Source organism: Chiloscyllium plagiosum, unplaced genomic scaffold (genome assembly GCF_037043375.1).
Source record: "Chiloscyllium plagiosum isolate Xiang-an unplaced genomic scaffold, Cpla_swu_hap1 HiC_scaffold_33, whole genome shotgun sequence".
Taxonomy (NCBI): Eukaryota; Metazoa; Chordata; class Chondrichthyes; order Orectolobiformes; family Hemiscylliidae; genus Chiloscyllium; species Chiloscyllium plagiosum.
In genome coordinates this window covers 13,676,369-13,696,687 of record NW_028270171.1, presented here as the reverse complement: position 1 = coordinate 13,696,687, position 20,319 = coordinate 13,676,369, and the positions used below count along the sequence as shown (strand labels likewise).

At 45.3% G+C, this 20,319-nt stretch overlaps 1 protein-coding gene across 1 annotated transcript; it reads left to right on the top strand.

The window, feature by feature from the left end:
* The first annotated feature begins 2,610 nt into the window (after positions 1-2,610).
* On the top strand, positions 2,611-18,161 carry LOC122542228 (ferritin, middle subunit-like). The gene is made up of 6 exons (XM_087978052.1): positions 2,611-2,712; positions 5,499-5,645; positions 6,303-6,428; positions 16,631-16,777; positions 17,426-17,551; positions 18,006-18,161. Exons 1-6 carry the CDS (start codon positions 2,611-2,613, stop codon positions 18,159-18,161), a joined length of 804 nt encoding a protein of 267 aa, XP_087834178.1.
* Positions 18,162-20,319: the final 2,158 nt, after the last annotated feature.

The following is a 20,319-nucleotide window of genomic DNA, read 5'->3' as shown; positions in this document are numbered from 1 at the left end:
AGAAAACGTATATTCCTGTCAGGGTGAAAGGGAAGGCTGGTAGGTACAGGGAATGCTGGATGACTAAAGAAATTGAGGATTTGGTTAAGAAAAAGAAGGAAGCATATGTCAGGTATAGACAGGATAGATCGAGTGAATCCTTAGAAGAGTATAAAGGAAGTAGGAGTATACTTAAGTGGGAAATCAGGCGAGCAAAAAGGGGACATGAGATAGCTTTGGCAAATAGAATTAAGGAGAATCCAAAGGGTTTTTACAAATACATTAGGACAAAAGGGTCACTGGGGAGAGAATAGGGCCCCTCAAAGATCAGCAAGGCGGCCTTTGTGTGGAACCGCAGAAAATGGGGGAGATACTAAATGAGTATTTTGCATCAGTATTTACTGTGGAAAAGGATATGAAAGATATTACAGAGGAGGAAGTGCTGGATGTCTTGAAACAGGTAAAGGTGAAGGGTTTGAAGGGATATGGGCCAGGTGTTGGCAGATGGGAGTAGGTTGGGTTGGGATATCTGGTCGGCATGGACAGGTTGGACCAAAGGGATGTTTCCATGCTGTACATCTCTATGACTCTATGACTCTAGGTGTACCCTTGAACTCTGTGGGAAGCTAGAGAAGTGATTGCTGTGCCTCTTGCTGAGATATTTGTATCATCAATAGTCACAGGTGAGGTGCTGGAAGACTGGAGGTTGGCTAACATGGTGCCACTGTTTAAGAAGGGTGATACGGACAAGCCAGGGAACTATAGACCAGTGAGCCTGACATCGGTGGTGGGCAAGTTGTTGGAGAGAATCCTGAGGAATAGATTGTACATGTATTTGGAAAGGCAAGGACTGATTATGGATCGTCAACATGGCTTTGTGCGTGGGAAATCATGTCTCACACACTTGATTGAGGTTTTTGAAGAAGTAAAAAGGAGGATTGATGAGGGCAGAGTGGTAGATGTGATCTATATAGACTTCAGTAAGGCGTTCAACAAGGTTCCCCATGGAGACTGATTAGCAAGGTTAGATCTCATGGAATACAGGGAAAACTATCCATTTGGATACAGAACTGGCTCAAAGGTAGAAGACAGAGGATGGTGGTGGAGGGTTGTTTATCAGACTAGAGGCCTGTGACCAGTGGAGTGCCACAAGGATTGGTGCTGGGTCCTCTACTTTTTGTCATTTACATAAATGATTTGGATGTGAGCATAAGAGGTACAATTAGTAAGTTTGCAGATGACACCAAAATTGGAGGAGTAGTGGACAGCAAAGAGGGTGTTACCTCAGATTGCAACAGGATCTTGACCAGATTGGCCACTAGGCTGAGAAGTGGCAGATGGAGTTTAATTCAGATAAATGCGAGTTGCTACATTTTGGGAAAGCAAATCTTAGCAGGACTTATACACCTAATGGTAAAGTCCTAGGAAGTGTTGCAGAACAAAGAGACCTTGGAGTGCAGGTTCAAAACTCCTTGAAAGTGGAGTCGCAGGTAGATAGGATAGTGAAGAAGACGTTTGGTATGCTTTCCTTTATTGGTCAGAGTATTGAATACAGGAGTTGGGAGGTCATGTTGCGGCTGTACAGGACATTGGTTAGGCCACTGTTGGAATATTGCGTGCAATTCTGGTCTCCTTTCTATTGGAGAGATGTTGTGAAACTTGAAAGGGTTCAGAAAAGATTTACAAGGATGTTGCCAGGGTTGGAGGATTTGAGCTTTAGGGAGAGGCTGAACAGGCTGGGGCTGTTTTCACTGGAGCATCGGAGGCTGATGGGTGATCTCATAGAGGTTTACAAAATTTTGAGGGGCATGGATAGGATAAATAGGCAAAGTCTTTTCCCTGGGGTCGGGGAGTCCAGAACTAGAGGCCATAGGTTTAGGGTGGAGGGTAAAGCTATAAAAGAGATCTAAGGGGAAAATTTTTCACACAGAGGGTGGTACGTGTATGGAATGAGCTGCCAGAGGATGTGGTGGAGGCTGGTACAATTGCAACATTTAAGAGGTATTTAGATGGGTATATGAATAGGAAGGGTTTGGAGGGATATGGGCCGGGTGCTGGCAGGTGGGACGAGATTGGGTTGGGATATCTGGGCGGCATGGACAGGTTGGACCGAAGGGTCTGTTTCCATGCTGTACATCTCTATGACTCTATGACTGTATAAATACAATTTGACTAGATCTATGACCCCCAAAACTGTCATTCAAAACGTAGGAAGAGAAATCCTCAGATGAACAAACTAACAGAATTCTGCAAATCTGTGTTGAGCATGTCTTAATACACAACCTCAAATGCAATAGCAAAGTTTTAGAGTATGTTTTATTCTCATTTTCAGGTAGATACACTTCCAGATTTGCACTTGTGCAGAAGTCAAACGTCAATGAGCAATTCCATCATTGACTCATTGTCAATTCTGGTTGGTTTCTGAATCCAGTTCCCATTCTGCGCTGAATGGACATGGCAGCTGATCGATTGATTAACAAGAGTGATTGGCCATCACTGATTATGTCATTTCCTGCTTAATAAAATGAGGGTCTGCTGCTGGAGTATAAATAAAAGTCCAAAGGCTGCGATGGTTTAGGTGTAGTTGGTGCTGAGATTAAATTTATGGTTTGGTGAGGAAGGTAGTGCAAAATGGCTTCCCAGGTTTGTCAAAACTATCACCAGGATTGTGAAGCTGCTGTCAACAAGCAGATTAACCTGGAGCTCACTGCCTCCTATCTCTATCAGTCTTTGGTGAGTTTTGTCTCTATTTACAATTAAATCTATTGTGTGAAGTAAATTTCTAATTAACTTGATGCTCTTGTAGATTGAGTTTTGTAGCTGTTTCCTTCAAGGTAAATACTCTTAGAGCAACAATAGGGTATGATACTGATGTAAAATAATGAATCCACCCCCCCCCCCCCCCCCCCCCCAGCAGCTTGCCTTCAGTGATGTATGCAGGGTGAATTGTTCTTGGGGTCAACTTACAACTGAGGGTTGTGACTTGCAGTAACTGCTATTCCCTCTGTTGGATTGTCAAAATGGGATATTTTATTGAGCTGTTTTTAGATGCCATTTTGGTCAACCATCCAGTGGAATAGTGTCCACTGGCTAGTCCCCATTCTGCCACTGTAATGTGACATTGTTTTATGCTTTATTTTTTCTGATCAAAAATAACAACTCCTTGTGAAAGGAGTTCCAGTTGTATTTGTTGATACTTCTGCTCAGATAAGCAGAGTATTTGTGGATTCCAGTCACACCCTGACCACAAGTAGGCCTCAATCCACCCAAGGTAGGCATAGGAATTGAAATGGCCTATTTATACAGGTGCTGATTTGCCCATGCCCTGCTGAAGTGTTAGATTTTCTTTCTGGAAGGGTTTGATAAATGTTGCAGGGTACTTGTTAATCACTGACAGGTGGAGAATTAAGTACCAATGGAGTGGGCTGTTTTATCCCGGATGGTGTCTGCTGCTTGAACGTTAAGTGCTGTCATCTAGACATGGAGAATACTCATCACACTCTGGGCTCCTCTGTTTAGAGGCTCTCATGTGATGAGAATGAAGTCTCTAAAGCTGTTTAGAGGTGGGTACAGCTTTCATTGGTGAGCTAGTTTAGTTTAATTTAACTTGACAGTATCCCAGAACACACTAGACCACCCATTTCCACTTTGACCTGAGTTGTGCCCCCACATAAACAACAATGCACTATTTGAGGACCAGGTCAGATCCCTCTACACTGAAAAGCAAGCCCAGACCCAAGCCTCACTTTAAAAGCAGCTGGTTAGTGGATATTCCAGGACTGATGCAGCTGGTCAATCCACTCTGCTGCTTACAAAACAGAATGTAGGTTTAAACAAAAGGCAGAACTCTTCCTAAAGTATTTGCAAACCTGACTGACTCCATTGCAACATCATAACATCCCTTTGCTAATAGATTCAAAATCTGACTCTTGCAGACAGATTTCAGTCAGGCAAGAAATCTGTAGCATAGCCTCTTTTTCACAGCAACAGCTTCTAAGTTACACTACTTTGAAAACCTGAACTGGACACTCTCTCCTGCCATTGTTTAAAGTAGCTATATCTAGACATATCTCTCCTCTGCCTTTGTAACCCTGTCTTGAGAAAGACAAAGGTCAAACTGACCTTGCTAAAGGGTAGCATTGTTGCACCATTCACTTGTGAATGTGATGGTTCAAATGTTTGAGCCAGTTATGGGTGCAGACTTAAATGGTTTAAACTTGTTGGATTAAGTCACACTGTTTTCAGTTACACTTTAATCAGGTGATATTATCTGTAGATAATGGTTGTCTCTAGGGTCACACGAGCTCTTTCCTGCAGTGAACTTGCTCACGTTTTACTTATCACTCAGCTGCTTGCTTACAAGTTTCTGGATGTCTGAATGCACTACATAAGCCTATAATTGTTGCTGCAACAATCCAAAGGCTGTCATTGGGCAGGCTTTCCTTAGCCAACACCTGAGGCCCCTTTCTCTCATTCCCCTCATCCTCAAGATAGGAACACACTGATACAGATCAAGTGTATGGTACATCTAATCCCAACAATCTACAAGTGGTAGAAAACTGTCTTTTGACTAACTTAGTGCCAGCAGTGTCCAACATCCAGTTTAGCCCCAAAGGAACAATGCAGCCTCATGGCTACTTCCTCATTGGCTGAACAGGTTTCAGGGCTGAATGGCCTTCTGTCCCTGTTCTGATGTTTTGTATCTCTACTTCCATTCAGAATGTCCTGGTGACTAGGTATTACCCTCTGGTTAATATCGAATGGAGTAGACAGCACTTAGTACTCCAATGGCTTTCCTTGTCACCCAACTGAACCCTCACCTTGTTAAAGGTTACAACTTCCAATGTTCTGCATGGAACCAAATGAAATTTCAACCGATGGTGAAATGTACAGTGCAGAAACCGACTCTACAATTCAGCTTTTCCATGCCAGCCAGATATCCTAAATGTAGTCCCACTTGGTCCATATCCCTCTGAACCCTTTCTAATCTATTCAGATGCCTACTAACTGTTGTCATTGCACCAGCCTCCACCATTTTCCTCTGGCAGCTCATTCCATATATGCACCACCCTCTGGAAAAAGCTGTCTCTTGGGTCTGCTACATCTACCCCCCCCCCTCTCCTCCCCCTCTAATCATGTGCCCACTAGTTTTGGCTCCTGCACTGCAGGTTCCTTAACTTGCTCAAAGCCTATTCAATCTCCATATCTTCCAATTTTAGATAGCGGTTACTGAGCAGAAACATGAATTCAGCATTTCTGTTGTCAGACCTGCTGAGCAATTCACCAGCTGTTTAATCCAAAATAAAACACTTTTGCATGTCCCCAGGAAGAAGCTGAGGTTGTTTCAAATTGTCCAGTTAAAGGAACTGCTGGCTCATTGGACAATACTAAAATGGTTGAGAACCCAGGTTTAACAGCTTGAATAGTTGGTCTGATGTTTGAGGGCTAAACTAGTCATCTTCTCTCAATTAATCTGAGGCTAGTGATGTGCTAATGGGATGGAAATGGTTCTCTTTCAGATGTCGTACTTTGACCGGGATGATGTTGCCCTGCACCATTTCTCCCAGTTCTTCAAAGCTCAGTCCCAGGAGAAGCAGGAACATGCAGAGAAGCTGCTGAAATTCCAGAATCAGCGTGGAGGCAGAGTCCTCCTCCAGGATGTGAAGGTGGGAATGTTGGGATGTGGAGAGATGGCTGCTCTTGTGATGTGGCTTCAAGTCAGTGACAGGGTTTGCACCTCCTGAAGGGGAAGTGAAAAGCTTTTTGATTGGCTTCCCCAAGATCTCCTCCATTGCCCTGTCACAGCATCAACACAGGCCCTCTGGTCTGTGCTGACCAACAAACCCCAAACTACACTAATCCCATCTACCTGCACTTTGTCCTGAGGCCACTGCCCTGGCACTTGAAATATTTGTCCAGATGCAGAAGTGTCACTGGACTAGCTGCCTCCCCCATGCTCCTCAAGTGGTACATTCCATTTTTCTAAAACTTCCTCCAATACCATCTCAATCCCTTCCTCCTCAAACCTTCATCAAGACTTGAGGATGGTACTGTGCCAGGGACCCAGGTCCAATTCCAGTCTCTGGCAACTGATAAGTCTTAGTCCAAAGATGTGCAGGTCAGTTTGGTCATGCTAAGTTGCCCATAGTTTCCAGGGATGCCCAGGCTAATGTGTTTTTCCATGGAAAAAACCCAAGATTACAGGAATGGGGTAGGGTCAGTGTAGGACCCTCTTGAGGGCTGGTGTGGACAAATGGGCTAAACCTGCTTCATCCCACTGTAGGGATTCTGATCCTTAACTGTCCTTTGTTTCCATGTTTCAGAAGCCAGAGAGGGATGAGTGGGGTAACGGTCTGCAGGCAATGCAGGTTGCCCTGGATCTGGAGAAGAATGTGAACCAGAGTTTGCTGGATCTACACCAACTCGCCACTGCCCAGACTGACCCTCATGTAAGCTTCACCACCTCATTCTCATCACTGCCTGACCCTCAGGGCAGCACCTCACTGGTTGGTCTTTGTGGGTTTGAAATTCAATAATGCAACACTTGGTCCAGATCTAACTGATCACTCCAGATCCATTCTGATGGTTACAATGTTACAACAACTCAGCAATAAGGTCAAGGAGGAACTTGGATTCTAATCTGGTGGGACTGCTGAAGTGATATTGGCCACTGAATCCTCATTCAGGATCATTGCAGTAGAATGATCACCATACACCACAATACAACTGGCTCCAGTTAAGAAACTGATGCAGCTAAAATGCTATCATCCTCCCTGGCACAATATCCAGCCATTAGCTTGACTTCTGTCTAGAGCTATGGCCCAGTCTGTTTTGCAATGGGAATTGTAAACTTGGATTGTGCTAATGTAATGAGTTGTAATATTCCTGTGTTCCAGCTGTGTGACTTCCTGGAGACCCACTATTTGGATGAGGAGGTTGAGATCATCAAGCGACTTGGGGACTACATCACCAACCTGAAGCGTCTGGGAGCTCCTGAGAATGGGCTGGGAGAGTACCTGTTTGACAGGCTCTCGCTGGAGGACAGCAGTTAGTGGGGCCTGGGGTACTATCTGCTTTTGTCTGAATGTCCAAGTGAAGTCAGTAATGCAATCTGACTCTCCTCCCCACCCCCTGGGAGAAGGAACATGTTGGCAAGAATGTAATGGCTATACCACCTGAATGGAAATGAATAAAATCTTGCTGTCCATCATTCAGACCACTGATACTTCACATGAATTTGTTATATCTAGAGAACTTGATGCTAGTAATCATTCTACAATCCAGCTCATCACATCACTGGACTAAAATTTATTAACTTTTCCTCACCCACCAAACCCCAGTCAATTGGACAAGGAAAACTAGGAGTTCTATGTAGTGACAAATTCAAGCTACTCTACCCCCACTCCAACCCAAAACTAGGACTTCAGGTTGGGGGATTGCAGTCGTGTGATATCTAACCTTTAATTCTTTTGTCCAGCAATTATACTTTTCTGGACTTAATGGGTACAGTTGTAGCAAATTGAAAGTTTCCATAGCTCTTCAAAAGACTGTCTGGACATCCCACATATTTGATTTGATGTTCACTTCCAGATTTGACCACTAGGTGTTCACCTTTCCCACAGGCCTTGGATATGAGGTCCTTTAGGCCCCTGGTTCTCCTCAGTTGGAGGAACCTGCTAACCTGAGAATATGATCTCAACTTGTCTAGTACAGCTCTCTCGGGAACTCTAAAGTGACTAATTCATTCTAATGTTGCTGTTTTCTTCCTGTGGTTCCAGCCTACAGAGCCAGTGGGGGTTTGGGCCAGCATAGGGGCCTGTGATCTTTGCCCCTTGTCTCGTCACTGCCATAAGCAGTTGGCCACAGTGTCAGACAAATGGATAAACAGATCAAACAAAGCTCTTGATAGGGGCCTTTGAGTAGAATGGGTATTTAATCAAGGAGCCCATCCAGAGGGAAGACTTCATTCCTGAAGTAACAATAGTCTTGCTATGGCTTCCTCACTTTATTGTTCCTCCCTATATTTATAGATGCACTGCTACTGTACTTAAACTTTTGAGCCTACCAGCCCACAGCTGGGGAAATTCACTCCAAGCAGTCTTGCCAGTCACATGAGTCAGCTAAACAAATTCTCCTGAGCTGTATTGGATTACAAAGCACATACACACTCTCCATTTCTACCTACAGCTGAAATGAGCAGGGTGACAGTGACCTGGGAATAACACAGCAATGCTCAGGGTTACATGCTTCTGCCTGATTTATCCTTGCTGCTAAAGTCAGCAGTTTGCAGTCAGTGCTTCCAATGTGCTGAGGGATTCTCCAGATGCAATTTGATTCAGTAACAGTGAAGGAGCAGTGATTTCTTACCAAGTTGGGAGTTGCTGTGTTGCCATAGTCTTAACAGACCATTGGGCTGTGCTCTCATTAGAAGAGACTGGTGATGATTAAACCTGAGGGCCACCAGACGTCAGGCAAGGGAAGAGGTTGAGAAGGAGACTCCATAATAACCTCAAATTAGTGATGGGAATTGAACCCACACTGTTGGCATCCCATTGCTCTGTGAATGGTGGTGTGACTAGGAGAGGAAACCTGGAGATGCTGACTTTCCTGTACAGCTGTTTCCTTTATTTTTCAAGGTTTTAGGTATCATGGGTTAAGGAGTGGGCTGTTAGATATCCTGGTGTATGTTTCTGTGACTTGTGTAGCTAGTACACATCCTAGCCTTCAGGGAGGGGTGGGTCAATAAGGCTTTTGACATATTTATTCCACTACATAAATCCTTTAATTTTAATCTATCATGGCATGCCCTCAGACTCCCTATAGGGCAAGAAAAGGCCATTGAGTCTGCATCAATCATCTGAACAGCATTCTGTTCAGACCCACCCAATCCCCTTAACCCTGCATTTCCCATGGCCAATCCACTGATGCTGCACATCTTTGGACTGTGGGAGGAAACTGGAGCACTCCGAGGAAACCCACAGCCATAGAGGACATGCAAACTCCACACAGAAAGTTGCCTGAGGCTAGAATTTTTTTTATTTCAAATATACTTTATTCATAAAATATTTTGATGGTCTGTACAGTTGGTCATGCCATACATATGTAAACATTCCATTTCTTTACATAGAGATCAGAATTTATCATTTTTATATATACAGGTCTGTATGTTTATCAATCATATATCCATATATTTAGCTGAGGCGTCAGCAGAGCCCAAATGACTGCAGGCAGATGTTACATGGTGGTCTTTCCCCACCGCGCCTTGGCAGCAGCTGCCCCAAGCTTCAGCGCGTCTCTCAACACGTAGTCCTGGACCTTGGAATGTGCCAGTCTGCAACACTCAGTCGGGGTCAACTCCTTCAGCTGGAAGATCAACAGGTTTCGGACCGCCCAGAGAGCATCCTTCACCGAGTTGATGATCCTCCAGGCACAGTTGATGTTCGTCTCAATGTGCGTCCCGGGGAACAGACCGTAGAGCACGGAGTCCCGCGTCACGGCGCTGCTCGGGACGAACCTCGACAAACACCACTGCATTCCTCTCCAGACTTCCTCTGCGTAGGCACATTGCAGAAGGAGGTGTGTGACAGTCTCGTTTCCCCCCCCCGCAGCCGCTTCGAGGGCAGCGTGCGGTGCGGCAGAGAGTCCGGGTGTGCATGAAGGATCTCACAGGCAGAGCCCTTCTCACCACCAGCCAAGCCATGTCTTGGTGCTTGTTGGAAAGTTCTGGCGATGAGGCATTCTGCCAAATGACTTTGACAGTCTGCTCAGGGAACCGCTCGATAGGATCAGCCCTCTCCTTTTCCCGAAGGGTCTCAAGGACACTACGTGCTGACCACTTCAGGATGGACTTGTGGTCAAAGGTGTTTTTCTTCATAAACTTCTCCACGAAGGACAGGTGATACGGAACGGTCCAACTACTCGGAGCATTCCGCGGCAGCGAGGCCAGGCCCATCCTTCGCAACACCGGGGACAGGTAGAACCTCAGTACGTAGTGACACTTGGTGTTTACGTACCGGGGATCCACACACAGCTTGATGCAGCCACACACAAAGGTGGCCATCAGGGTGAGGGTGGCATTGGGTGTATTTTTTCCCCCGATCTTTGTACAGCGAGTCCCTTCGGACCCGGTCCATCTTTGACCTCCATATAAACTGGAAGATGGCCCGGGTGACTGCAGCGGCACAGGTTCTGGGAATAGGCCAGACCTGTGCCACGTATAACAGCAATGACAGTGCCTCACACCTGATGACCAGATTTTTTCCCGCGATGGAGAGCGACTGTAGTTTCCATCTGCCCAGTTTCTGCCTCACTTTGCTGATACGCTCCTCCCAAGACTTGGCGCACACCCCAGCCCCCCGAACCAAATACCCAGCACCTTCAGGTGGTCGGCCCTGACGGTGAAGGGGACCGAGGATTGGTCGGCCCAGTTCCCGAAGAGCATAGCCTCACTCTTGCCTCGGTTTACCTTGGCCCCCGAGGCCCGTTCGAACTGGTCATATATGCACATGAGTCTGCGCATGGATAGCAGATCCGAGCAGAAAACTGCAACGTCATCCATGTACAGGGAGGCCTTAACCTGCAGGCCCCCGTTGCCAGGAATAGTCACCCCTCTCAGGCCCGCATCCTTCCTGATGGACTCGGCAAATGGCTCTATGCAGCACACAAACAAGGCAGGAGAGAGAGGGCAGCCCTGTCTGACTCCAGATCTGACTGGGAAGCTATCTGATTCCCACCCATTGATTGAGACTGCTCTGACAATGTTGGTGTGGAGCAGTCTGATCCAATTGCAGATTCCCTCCCCAAAGCCCATTTTGGAGAGAACATCTCTCATATACCTATGTGATATCCTGTCAAAGGCTTTCTCCTGGTCCAGGCTTATCAGGCAGGTGTCCAACCCTCTGTCCTGCACGTTGGCGATCGTATCCCTGAGGAGTGCGAGACTCTCAGCGATCTTCCTGCCCGGCACAGCACAGGTTTGGTCAGGGTGAATCACCGATCCCAGAGCAGACCTGACCCGGTTGGCGATTACCTTTGATAAAATTTTGTAATCCGCATTCAATAGTGAGATTAATCTCCAATTTCTGAGTACCTCCCTCTCCCCCTTCCGCTTGTAGGGGAAGGGGGAGAGGGAGGCCGCGCTGTCAGTCGGCTTCGCGTCATACAGACTGGCATGGAAGGATTTGTTGATCCTCATGACGTCAGCCTGAGATGACGTTATCGAGCCATCTTCTTCCTTCAGGCTGCTGAGCACAGAGCTCGCTTTGTGCACCTTCTAGAAGAAGAAACGTGAGCACATCTCGTCCTGCTCCACTGAGTGGAACCTGGACCAGAAGATTATCTTGGAGGCCTCCAAGGCAAAGAGCGAGGCTTGCTGGCCCTTCACCTCCTGGAGGTCCTCCATGACATCGACCCCAATTGTCTGCAGCAAGAGCAAGTTCTGCATACTTTCCTGGAGCTGGGACAGTTTTCCCCACCTCTCTCTCGCCTCCTGAACACCTTTGAGGATGAAGAACCTCTTGATGTTCCCTTTAACTGTTTCCCACCAGTCCGCTGGGGACTCAAAGAGGGGCTTCACGGTTCTCCAACCTGCGCAGTCCCTCTTGAGCTCCTCAATGTTTCCTGGGGTCAACAGCTTTGTGCCCAAGCCTAGAATCAAACCCAAGGCCCTGGCGCTGTGAGGCAGCAGTGCTAACCACTGAGCCACCGTGCCACCCTGAAGGAACATATTGTTGCACAACATTAGAGTCATAGAGTCATATATCACAAAAACAAACCCTTCAGTCCAACCTGTTCATGCCAACCAAATTTCCAAAACTAAACGAGTCCCACTTGCCTTCATATGCCCGACATCCATCTAAAACCTTCCCATTCATGTATCTGTCCAAACATCTTTTAAATGTTATAATTGTACCCGCCTCCAACACTGGCAGCTCGTTCCATGTCCACAGAACCCTGTCTCTGGAAATGTTGCCCCTCACGTCCCTATTTTTAATGTTTCCTCTCTCACCTTTAGCCTATGCCTCTCTAGTGGTGGACACCCCCATCCCGTCACAGGGTGTTTTGTATTCGGTCAATCTTCAGTGTGCCAATCACAAGGCTTGTGCCCAGCCACAGTTACCCTTCAATAGGTGGTGATGAGCTGGTTATTACAACCCACCTGGTGTGGGAGAGACCAGAATGATGCTGCTGCTGCTGCTGAGGGGCGGCTTCCGGGACTTGGATTCAGAAACAGTGATATTGTTCCAACTCAGGATGACGAGAGATTTCCCTGGGGCTTCATCAGTGTTGTTGGGCCCGCATTCATACAGAAGATTGGAAAGGATTCCATCACGTTTCCTAACTTTGGTCTTGTAGATGGTGGAGAGGTTTTGGAAATTCAGGAGTTGAGAATTTCACAACAGAATTCCCAGCCTCTGACTTGCTCTCATCGCCATGAATATTTATCAGGGTTGACCTCTGACCGTGGTTATGTGTATAATATTCAAACTTGTAATTCAATCCAAAACGATAAGGCTAGACTGTAACCTGGTATTTGAATCAGATACTGGGTCAAAGTAACTTGCTTCCACCAATCCATCCGTCAAGGCTGTGATCATACCCTAACATTGAGTGGGGACCTTCAATCCCCAAACTCTCACAGCCCACCACTCCACTGGAGGCTGCTCAGTTCAAAACAATCAACTTTAGGTTGAGAGACTCTCATGTCCACATTGCTGTGGGTATGGACCATGTTGAGCTGGGAGGCCAGTTGCTGAGCTGTACGTTCGACAGAATACAATGTAAACAGAACCAAACTTTCCTACTTTTGGAAACATCCTTGAGTTGAGGGCTAGTTGTTCTCGAAACAATTAAAAACTGAACATGGAGATAGAAAAGTTGATCATGCAATATGTTTCCAACAGCAGTTTAGACATGGAAGCCTGAGGCCTACTACATGGCTGAGGCACTCAGCACATTTAGTGTTTTGGTTTGTAAACTGGGCTTCCTGAGACCTAAGGTCACAGAGATAACAGCAGATTCAGAAAGGATCCACAAAGTACATCAGTTGCCTGCACTGGATGACCCAAAAGCACTTCATTTCTGTTACAGTCAATCAATAGGCAAATGTTTAATGTCAACAAAATCTAGCCATTTTTCAATGGACTCCCAACACTGTCATTCAGAAGGTAGGAAGACAAATCCCTCAGAGTAACAAATTAACAGAATTCTGCAAATCTGTTCAGCATAACTTAATACACAACCTCATGTACAATAGTGAAGTTTTAGAGTATGTTTTATTCTCATTTTCAGGCAGATATACTTACAGAATTTGCACTTGTGTAAGAGGTCAAAGGTCAATCACCAATTCCATCATGACTCATTGTGAATTCTGATTGGCATCTGGATCCAATTCCCATTCTGAGCTGATTGGACATGGCAGCTGATCGATTGATTCACAAGAGTGATTGGCCATCACTGATGATGTCATTTTCTGCTTTATAAAATGAGGTCTGCTCCTGGAGTATAAATAAAAGTCCAAAGGTGTAGATAGAGTTGGTGTTAATTCTGAGTTTGTGATTTGTTTTGGGTAGGTTAGTAAGATAATAGTTATCACAAAAAAAAATGGCTTCCCAGGTTTGTCAAAACTATCACCAGGATTGTGAAGCTGCTGTCAACAAACAGATTAATCTGGAGCTCACTGCCTCCTATCTCTATCAGTCTTTGGTGAGTGTTGTATCTATTTATAATTAAATCTATTATGTGAAGTAAATGTTTCCTTATTTCTAATTAACTTGAATCTCCTATAGATTGACTTTTGTAGCTTTGCCTAAATATCACTTCAAGATAAATTTGATGTTACAGCAACAATAGGGTTTGATACTACTGTACAAATAACTAATGCCCCAATTTGCCTTCCCTGATGTATGCTGGGTGTAGTGTTCTTGGTTAGCATAAATTCACTGATGGTTTTAGCCATAACTCTTGCTAGGGCTGTCAAAACAAGATATTTTATTGGAATATCCTGTAAACCATTTGGATCCTCCATTTGGAATGGAGTTACCCATTGACTAGTGGCTGCTTTAAAGTATTGTGATATATTTGTTTTTAATTTCTGCTAATCCTAAACAAGCATCGCTACTTTTTCTGTACTGCAAAACAAAAAGCTATGGCAGTGTTTATCAACGATACTTGGCTTATCTGAGCAGAATTGAAAGTTGTGGTGCTGGAAAAGTGCAGCAGGCCAGGCAGCATCAGAGGAGCAGGAGAATTGATGTTTTGGGCATAAGCCCTTCAGGAATCTGAGCAGAAGTATTTAATGTCAGGCTGTGACTGGCATCCACTTAAGTAGACTCTAGTTGAGGCCTATCTGGCTTTCTGCAGTCACAATTTATGACTAGATAGTGGTCAGGTAGCCACTTGTTGTCCATCCCTTCACCTGGTGGAAGAGTTGACTTGAAGTGTTGGTGCACCCAATAGGGTGGCTGGAGTGGTCTGAGACCTTTGATCCAATGACTGGAGAAATGGAGACCTTCAAATCAGGGTGGTAGGAGAACAAAAATGGCCCCTTTTTTTTCCCCCAAGATAGTGGTTTGCCCATACTGTACTGAAGTGTTTTTAGTTCTGATATGGCTCTCTGGGAAGGCCCTAAAGCTCTGTTTGGTGCAGGTGGGAGCTACTTTTATTAGTGAACCAGTTAGCTTTTAATGACTTGACAAGTCCTGGAAGAATGGATCACTCATGTTCACTGACCTGAGTTGTACCCCTTCATAGTTCTCAACTGACTATTTGGACCAGGCCAGATTTTGCAAAACCATTAGTATCACCCAGACACTATAATGCTTTTCTTATGGAGGCGAATGTATAGTGGATCATCCAGGGGTGATACAGCTGGCCAAACCACTGTTTTAAATTCTGTTTTCTTTTGTTGGTTAAAGCAATGTAACTAGTTAAGAACCCAACTGACTGATTACAACAAAGGAGCTGTTCCAATACTTACAGAATCTCAAATGCACCCCTTAGCAAATGGTAAATGCAAACTGATTCTTGCAGCCAGGAGAGTTTTTAGAGCATTCAGTAAGAAACATTTGAAGCATGGAATCTATTTTCAGAGTAACAGCTTCTCTGCTACTAGTCTCTGTTAAAACAAACCAAGCCCAGAAAATAACTGAACTGGCCACTCCCCTGCCAGTTTGAAGAAGGGATTTCCAGACATGGCAGCACCTCCTGCCTTTATGACCCATCTTGAGGGGGGCACAAACAAAGGATGAAACCTCCTTAAAGGAGTAGCATTAACATTCACTTGTGAGCATGATGGTTCAATGTTTGAGTCAATTATGGGTGTAAATCTAAATGGCTAACTGCTTGGATTAAGTCAAACCAAGCATACTGCCTTCCAGCTTACATTTTAAGCTGGTGACGTTATCTGCAGGTAATGGTGAATCTCGGGGTCTTGCTAGGCCTTTCCTGTATTGGACTTTTCCTTAAGTGTCACTTTACTATTCACTCAGCTGCTTGTTCACTGGTTTCTGGATGTCTGAGTGCGCTGTATACACAGGCCTGTAATAAACTGCTGTTGCAACAATCCAAAGGCCGTCATTGATAGGAGCACACTCATACAGAGGAAGAAGTGTATGGTATATCCAATCCCAATGATGTACAAGCTGCACAAAACTCTCTCCTGACTAAATTAGTGCCAGCAGTGTCCAACATTTTCCATTTCCATTTTGTTCCTTTGCGGCTAATGTGTAGTGCCTTGCAGCAGCCTCATGGTTACTTTCTCATTGAATGGCAGGACAGGCTTGAGGGGCTGAATGGCCTACTGTCTGTGTTCTGATATCTAATTCCATTCAGAAATGTCCTGGTGACTGGGTATTACCCTCTGGTTAATGTTGAATGGAGTAGATTACACTTAGTACTCCAGTGGCTTTCCTTGTCATCCAACCAAACCCTCACCTTGTTAAAGGTTACAACTTCAGTCGGTTCCATGCAGAATAGTTGAAATCTACCATCCTAGACCTGGTCTGCACAGAAACAGACTCTCTCTCTAATCCAGCTCTTCCAGGCCAGCCAGATATCCTAAATTTAGTTCCATTTGGTACCTATCACTCTAAAAGCTTCCTATTAATATACTTCCAGATGATTTTTTTAAATGTTGTAATTGTACCAGCCTCCAGCACCTCATTCTATACGTGGACCACTTTCTGGGGAAAAAAGGCTGCTTCTTGGGTCAATTTATATCCATGTTAACCCTGTGCTCTCTAGCTTAGGAACCCTCCTGCCTTGAATACATCCTGCACTCTAGTTTCCTTCATTTACTTGAACTCTATTCAATCGCTATCTTCTGATTCTGACAGTTAATGAGCAGAAACCTGAATTAGCATTTCTCTCCTCTGATGCTGTCAGACCTGCTGAGCAATTCACCAGCTGTTTGATCAAAGATAAAACACATGGAATTGGCATGTAGCCAGGAGGAAGCTGGAGTTCTGATTCTTCTAGTTAAAGGAACTGCTGGCTCATTGGACAACAATGGTATGTTTAAAATGGTTGGGAACCCAGAGGTTTAACAGCTTGAATAGTTAGCCTGATCTTGAGGGCTAAATTAGTCTTCCGTTCTGATAACTGGAATGGAGGCCAGTGATGTGCTAATGGGATGTAAACTGTTCTCTTTCAGATGTCGTACTTTGACCGGGATGATGTTGCCCTGCACCATTTCTCCCAGTTCTTCAAAGCTCAGTCCCAGGAGAAGCAGGAACATGCAGAGAAGCTGCTGAAATTCCAGAATCAGCGTGGAGGCAGAGTCCTCCTCCAGGATGTGAAGGTGGGAATGGAGGGTGGGGTGGGGATGGCTGCTTGCGTGATGTGGCTTCAAGTCAACAGTGACTGGGTTTTCACATCCTGAAGGGGAAGTGCAAGCTCTTTTTTTTTTTTTCTCTGGGAAAGCCAATGATCTCCTCCATTTCCAAGTCATAGCATGGTCACAGACTAAAGGGCCTGTCTTTAAAAAAAAAAACTCCAAACTACAGTAATCCCATCTACCTGCACTTGGTCCTTAGCACACTATGCCCTGGCATTTGAAGTATTTTGTTCAGATGTTGCTGAAATGTCATGAATAGCTGCCCCACTCCCTGTAGATGGTATATTCCATGTTTCTCTTGAGAAGCTTCCTAAAATACCCTTTCACACCCCTTCACCCTCAAATTTTCATCTGGACTTGAGGATGGCACTGATTGGCACTGCTGTCTCAGTGCCAGGGACATAGGTCCAAAATTCCAGCCACTGGCAACTGCTCAGTCTTAATAGTCCAAAGATGTGCAAGTCAGTTTGCTCATGCTAAGTTTCCCACAGTTTCCAGGGATGCACAGGCTACACTTTTTTAGAGGGTTGGTGTGGGCAAATGACTAATCAGCCTGCTTCATCCCACTGTAGGGATTCTGATCCTTAACTGTCCTTTGTTTCCATGTTTCAGAAGCCAGAGAGGGATGAGTGGGGTAACGGGCTGCAGGCAATGCAGGTTGCCCTGGATCTGGAGAAGAATGTGAACCAGAGTTTGCTGGATCTACACCAACTTGCCACTGCCCAGACTGACCCTCATGTAAGCTTCACCACCTCATTCTCATCACTGCCTGACCCTCGGGGTAACACTTCACTGATTGGTCTTTGTGGGTTTGAAATTCAATAATGCAACACTTGGTCCTGATCTAACATTGATCACTCTATCATACTGATGGTTACAATATTACAACTCTTCAGTAAGAAGGTCAAGGAGGTACTAGGATTGTAATCTGGTGGGAGTGCTGAAGTGATATTGGCCACTGAATTCACATTCAAGACCATTGCAGTGGAATGATCACTGTCCATTGCAATATAACTGGGGTCCCATTAAGAATGGCATGAAGCAGCTAAAATGCTTTCATCCTCACTGGTACAAAATCTCTTGCTAGATTTTTGTCTGTCTAAAGCTATATGGCCAAATCTCTTGCAGCAAGAATTGTAAAACTGTCTTGGATTATTGCATTAGCCCAAGTTGTAATATTCCTGTGTTCCAGCTGTGTGACTTCCTGGAGACCCACTATTTGGATGAGGAGGTTGAGATCATCAAGCGACTTGGGGACTACATCACCAACCTGAAGCGTCTGGGAGCTCCTGAGAATGGGCTGGGAGAGTACCTGTTTGACAGGCTCTCGCTGGAGGACAGCAGTTAGTGGGGCCTGGGGTACTGTCTGATTTTGTCTGAATGCATTACTGACTTGGACAACCTGGCATCCCCCAGGGAGAAGGAATATGTTGGCAAGAATGTAATGGCTGTATCACCTGAATGGAAATGAATAAAATCTTGTATTGATTGATCTTACTGTCTCTCATTCAGATCACTGATCCTTTTGTTCTAATTTGTTCACTATCTCTGGAGAGCTTGATGCTGGTAATCATTTTACAATTTGGCTCATCATGTCACTGGACTAAAACTTATTAATCTTTCCTCACCCACCAACCCCCAGCCAATTGAACAAAGATTACAAGATGGTGTTGTGTAGTGACAAATTTTGAGCTACCTTGCCCTCACTTCCCCCCACACTAGGGCTTCAGTCTGGGGTGTCAAACCTTTGATTCTGTTGTCCAACAATTCAGTCCCAAAAAAGTATTGTACCCAAGCAAATTTTGTGAAGGGAAATGTCTCTAGATCAAATCTAGACATCCCACACTTTTTTGATTCCATGTTCACTTCCAGATTTGCCCACCGTGTTCCCCTCTTCCCACAGGCCTTGAGTGAGGTCTATCAGGCTCCTGATTCTGCCTAGTTGGAGGAACCTGCTAACCTGGGAATGACATGATCTCATGAGTTGTCTAGTACAACTCCCACTGGAAATCTGATGTGACTAGTCCATTCTAAAGAGTGCTGTTTTCTTCCTGTGGGCCCAGCCTATGGAGCTGTGATCTTCACCCCTTCTCACTACTATGAGTAGGTGGGCACATTTGTGTCAGACAATGGAGGATAAACTGGTCAAACATACAGCTCTTGAGCTAGAATGGGTGTTTAATCAAGGAACCCTTCCACACAGGGAAGAACTCATTCCAGGAGTAGCAATATAGTCCCACTATAACTCCCTCACTTTACTGTCCCTCCCTATTTACAGACTCACTGCTAGCACCACTCCCAGACTTTCAATAAACTTCAAGCCTACCAGCCCAGAGCTGGCGAAATTGACACCCAAGCAGTCTTGTCAGTCACATGGTGAGGAGTTAGCCAAACAAATTCTCCTGAGCTGTATTGGATTACAATACACACTCTCCCATGCCACCTACAGCTGGAATGAGCAGGATGGCAATGCCCTGGGAATAACACAGCAACAGTTGAGGTTAGTTGCTGCCATTTGATTTATTCTTGCTGCTAAAGTTTGCAGTCCAGGCTGATCCTAGCTTCCTCCCAGCTTCCCATGTGCTGAAGGATTCTCCTGATGCAGTTTGACTTGACCCAGTGATGTTGAAGGAGCAGTGATTTCTGCCCAAGTTGGGAGTTGTGTTGCCATTGTCTTACCAGACCATTGGGGCTGTGCTCGCATTAGACAGAGGAGCAACTGATGGTGATTAAACCGGAGGGCCATCAGACCTAACATGAGGGAAGAGGTTGAGGAGATTCCTTCATAGTAACCTTGAATCAGTGATGGGAATTGAACCAAAGCTGTTGGTGTCACACTGCTGTGTATACCGTGGTGTGACTGGGAGAGGGAGCCTGGAGATGCTAACTCTTCAGTATAGCTGTTTTCTTTATCTTTCAAGGTTTCAGGGGTTATGGGTTAAGGAGGGGGCCGTCAGAGACATCCTGGTGATTGTTTCAGTGATTTTTGTAGCTAGTACACACTGCAGCCTTCAAAGAAGGGGTGGGTGTTTAAAGCCGTTGACATATTTATTCCACTACATACATCCTTTTAATTTAATTAATCCAGTCATGCCGACAGACTCCTGAAAGAGCAGGAAGAGGCCATTCAGCCCATTGAGTCTGAACAGCATCCTGTGGAGACCTATCCAATCCTCTTAACCCTGCATTTCCCATGGCCAATCCACCAATCCTGCACATCTTTGGACTGTGGGAGGAAACTGGAGCACTCTGAGGAAACACACACAGACACAGGGAGAACATGCAAACTCCACACAGACAGTCATCCGAGGCTGGAATTAAACACAGGTCCCTGGCACTGTGAGGCAGCAGTGCTAACCACTGAGCCACCATGCCTCCCTAAAGAAACACACTGTTGTACACCATTAGAGTCATACATCACAGAAGCAAACCCTTCAGCACAACCTGTCCATGCCAACCAGATTTCCAAAACTGAACTAGACCCACTTGCCTGCATATGGCCAATG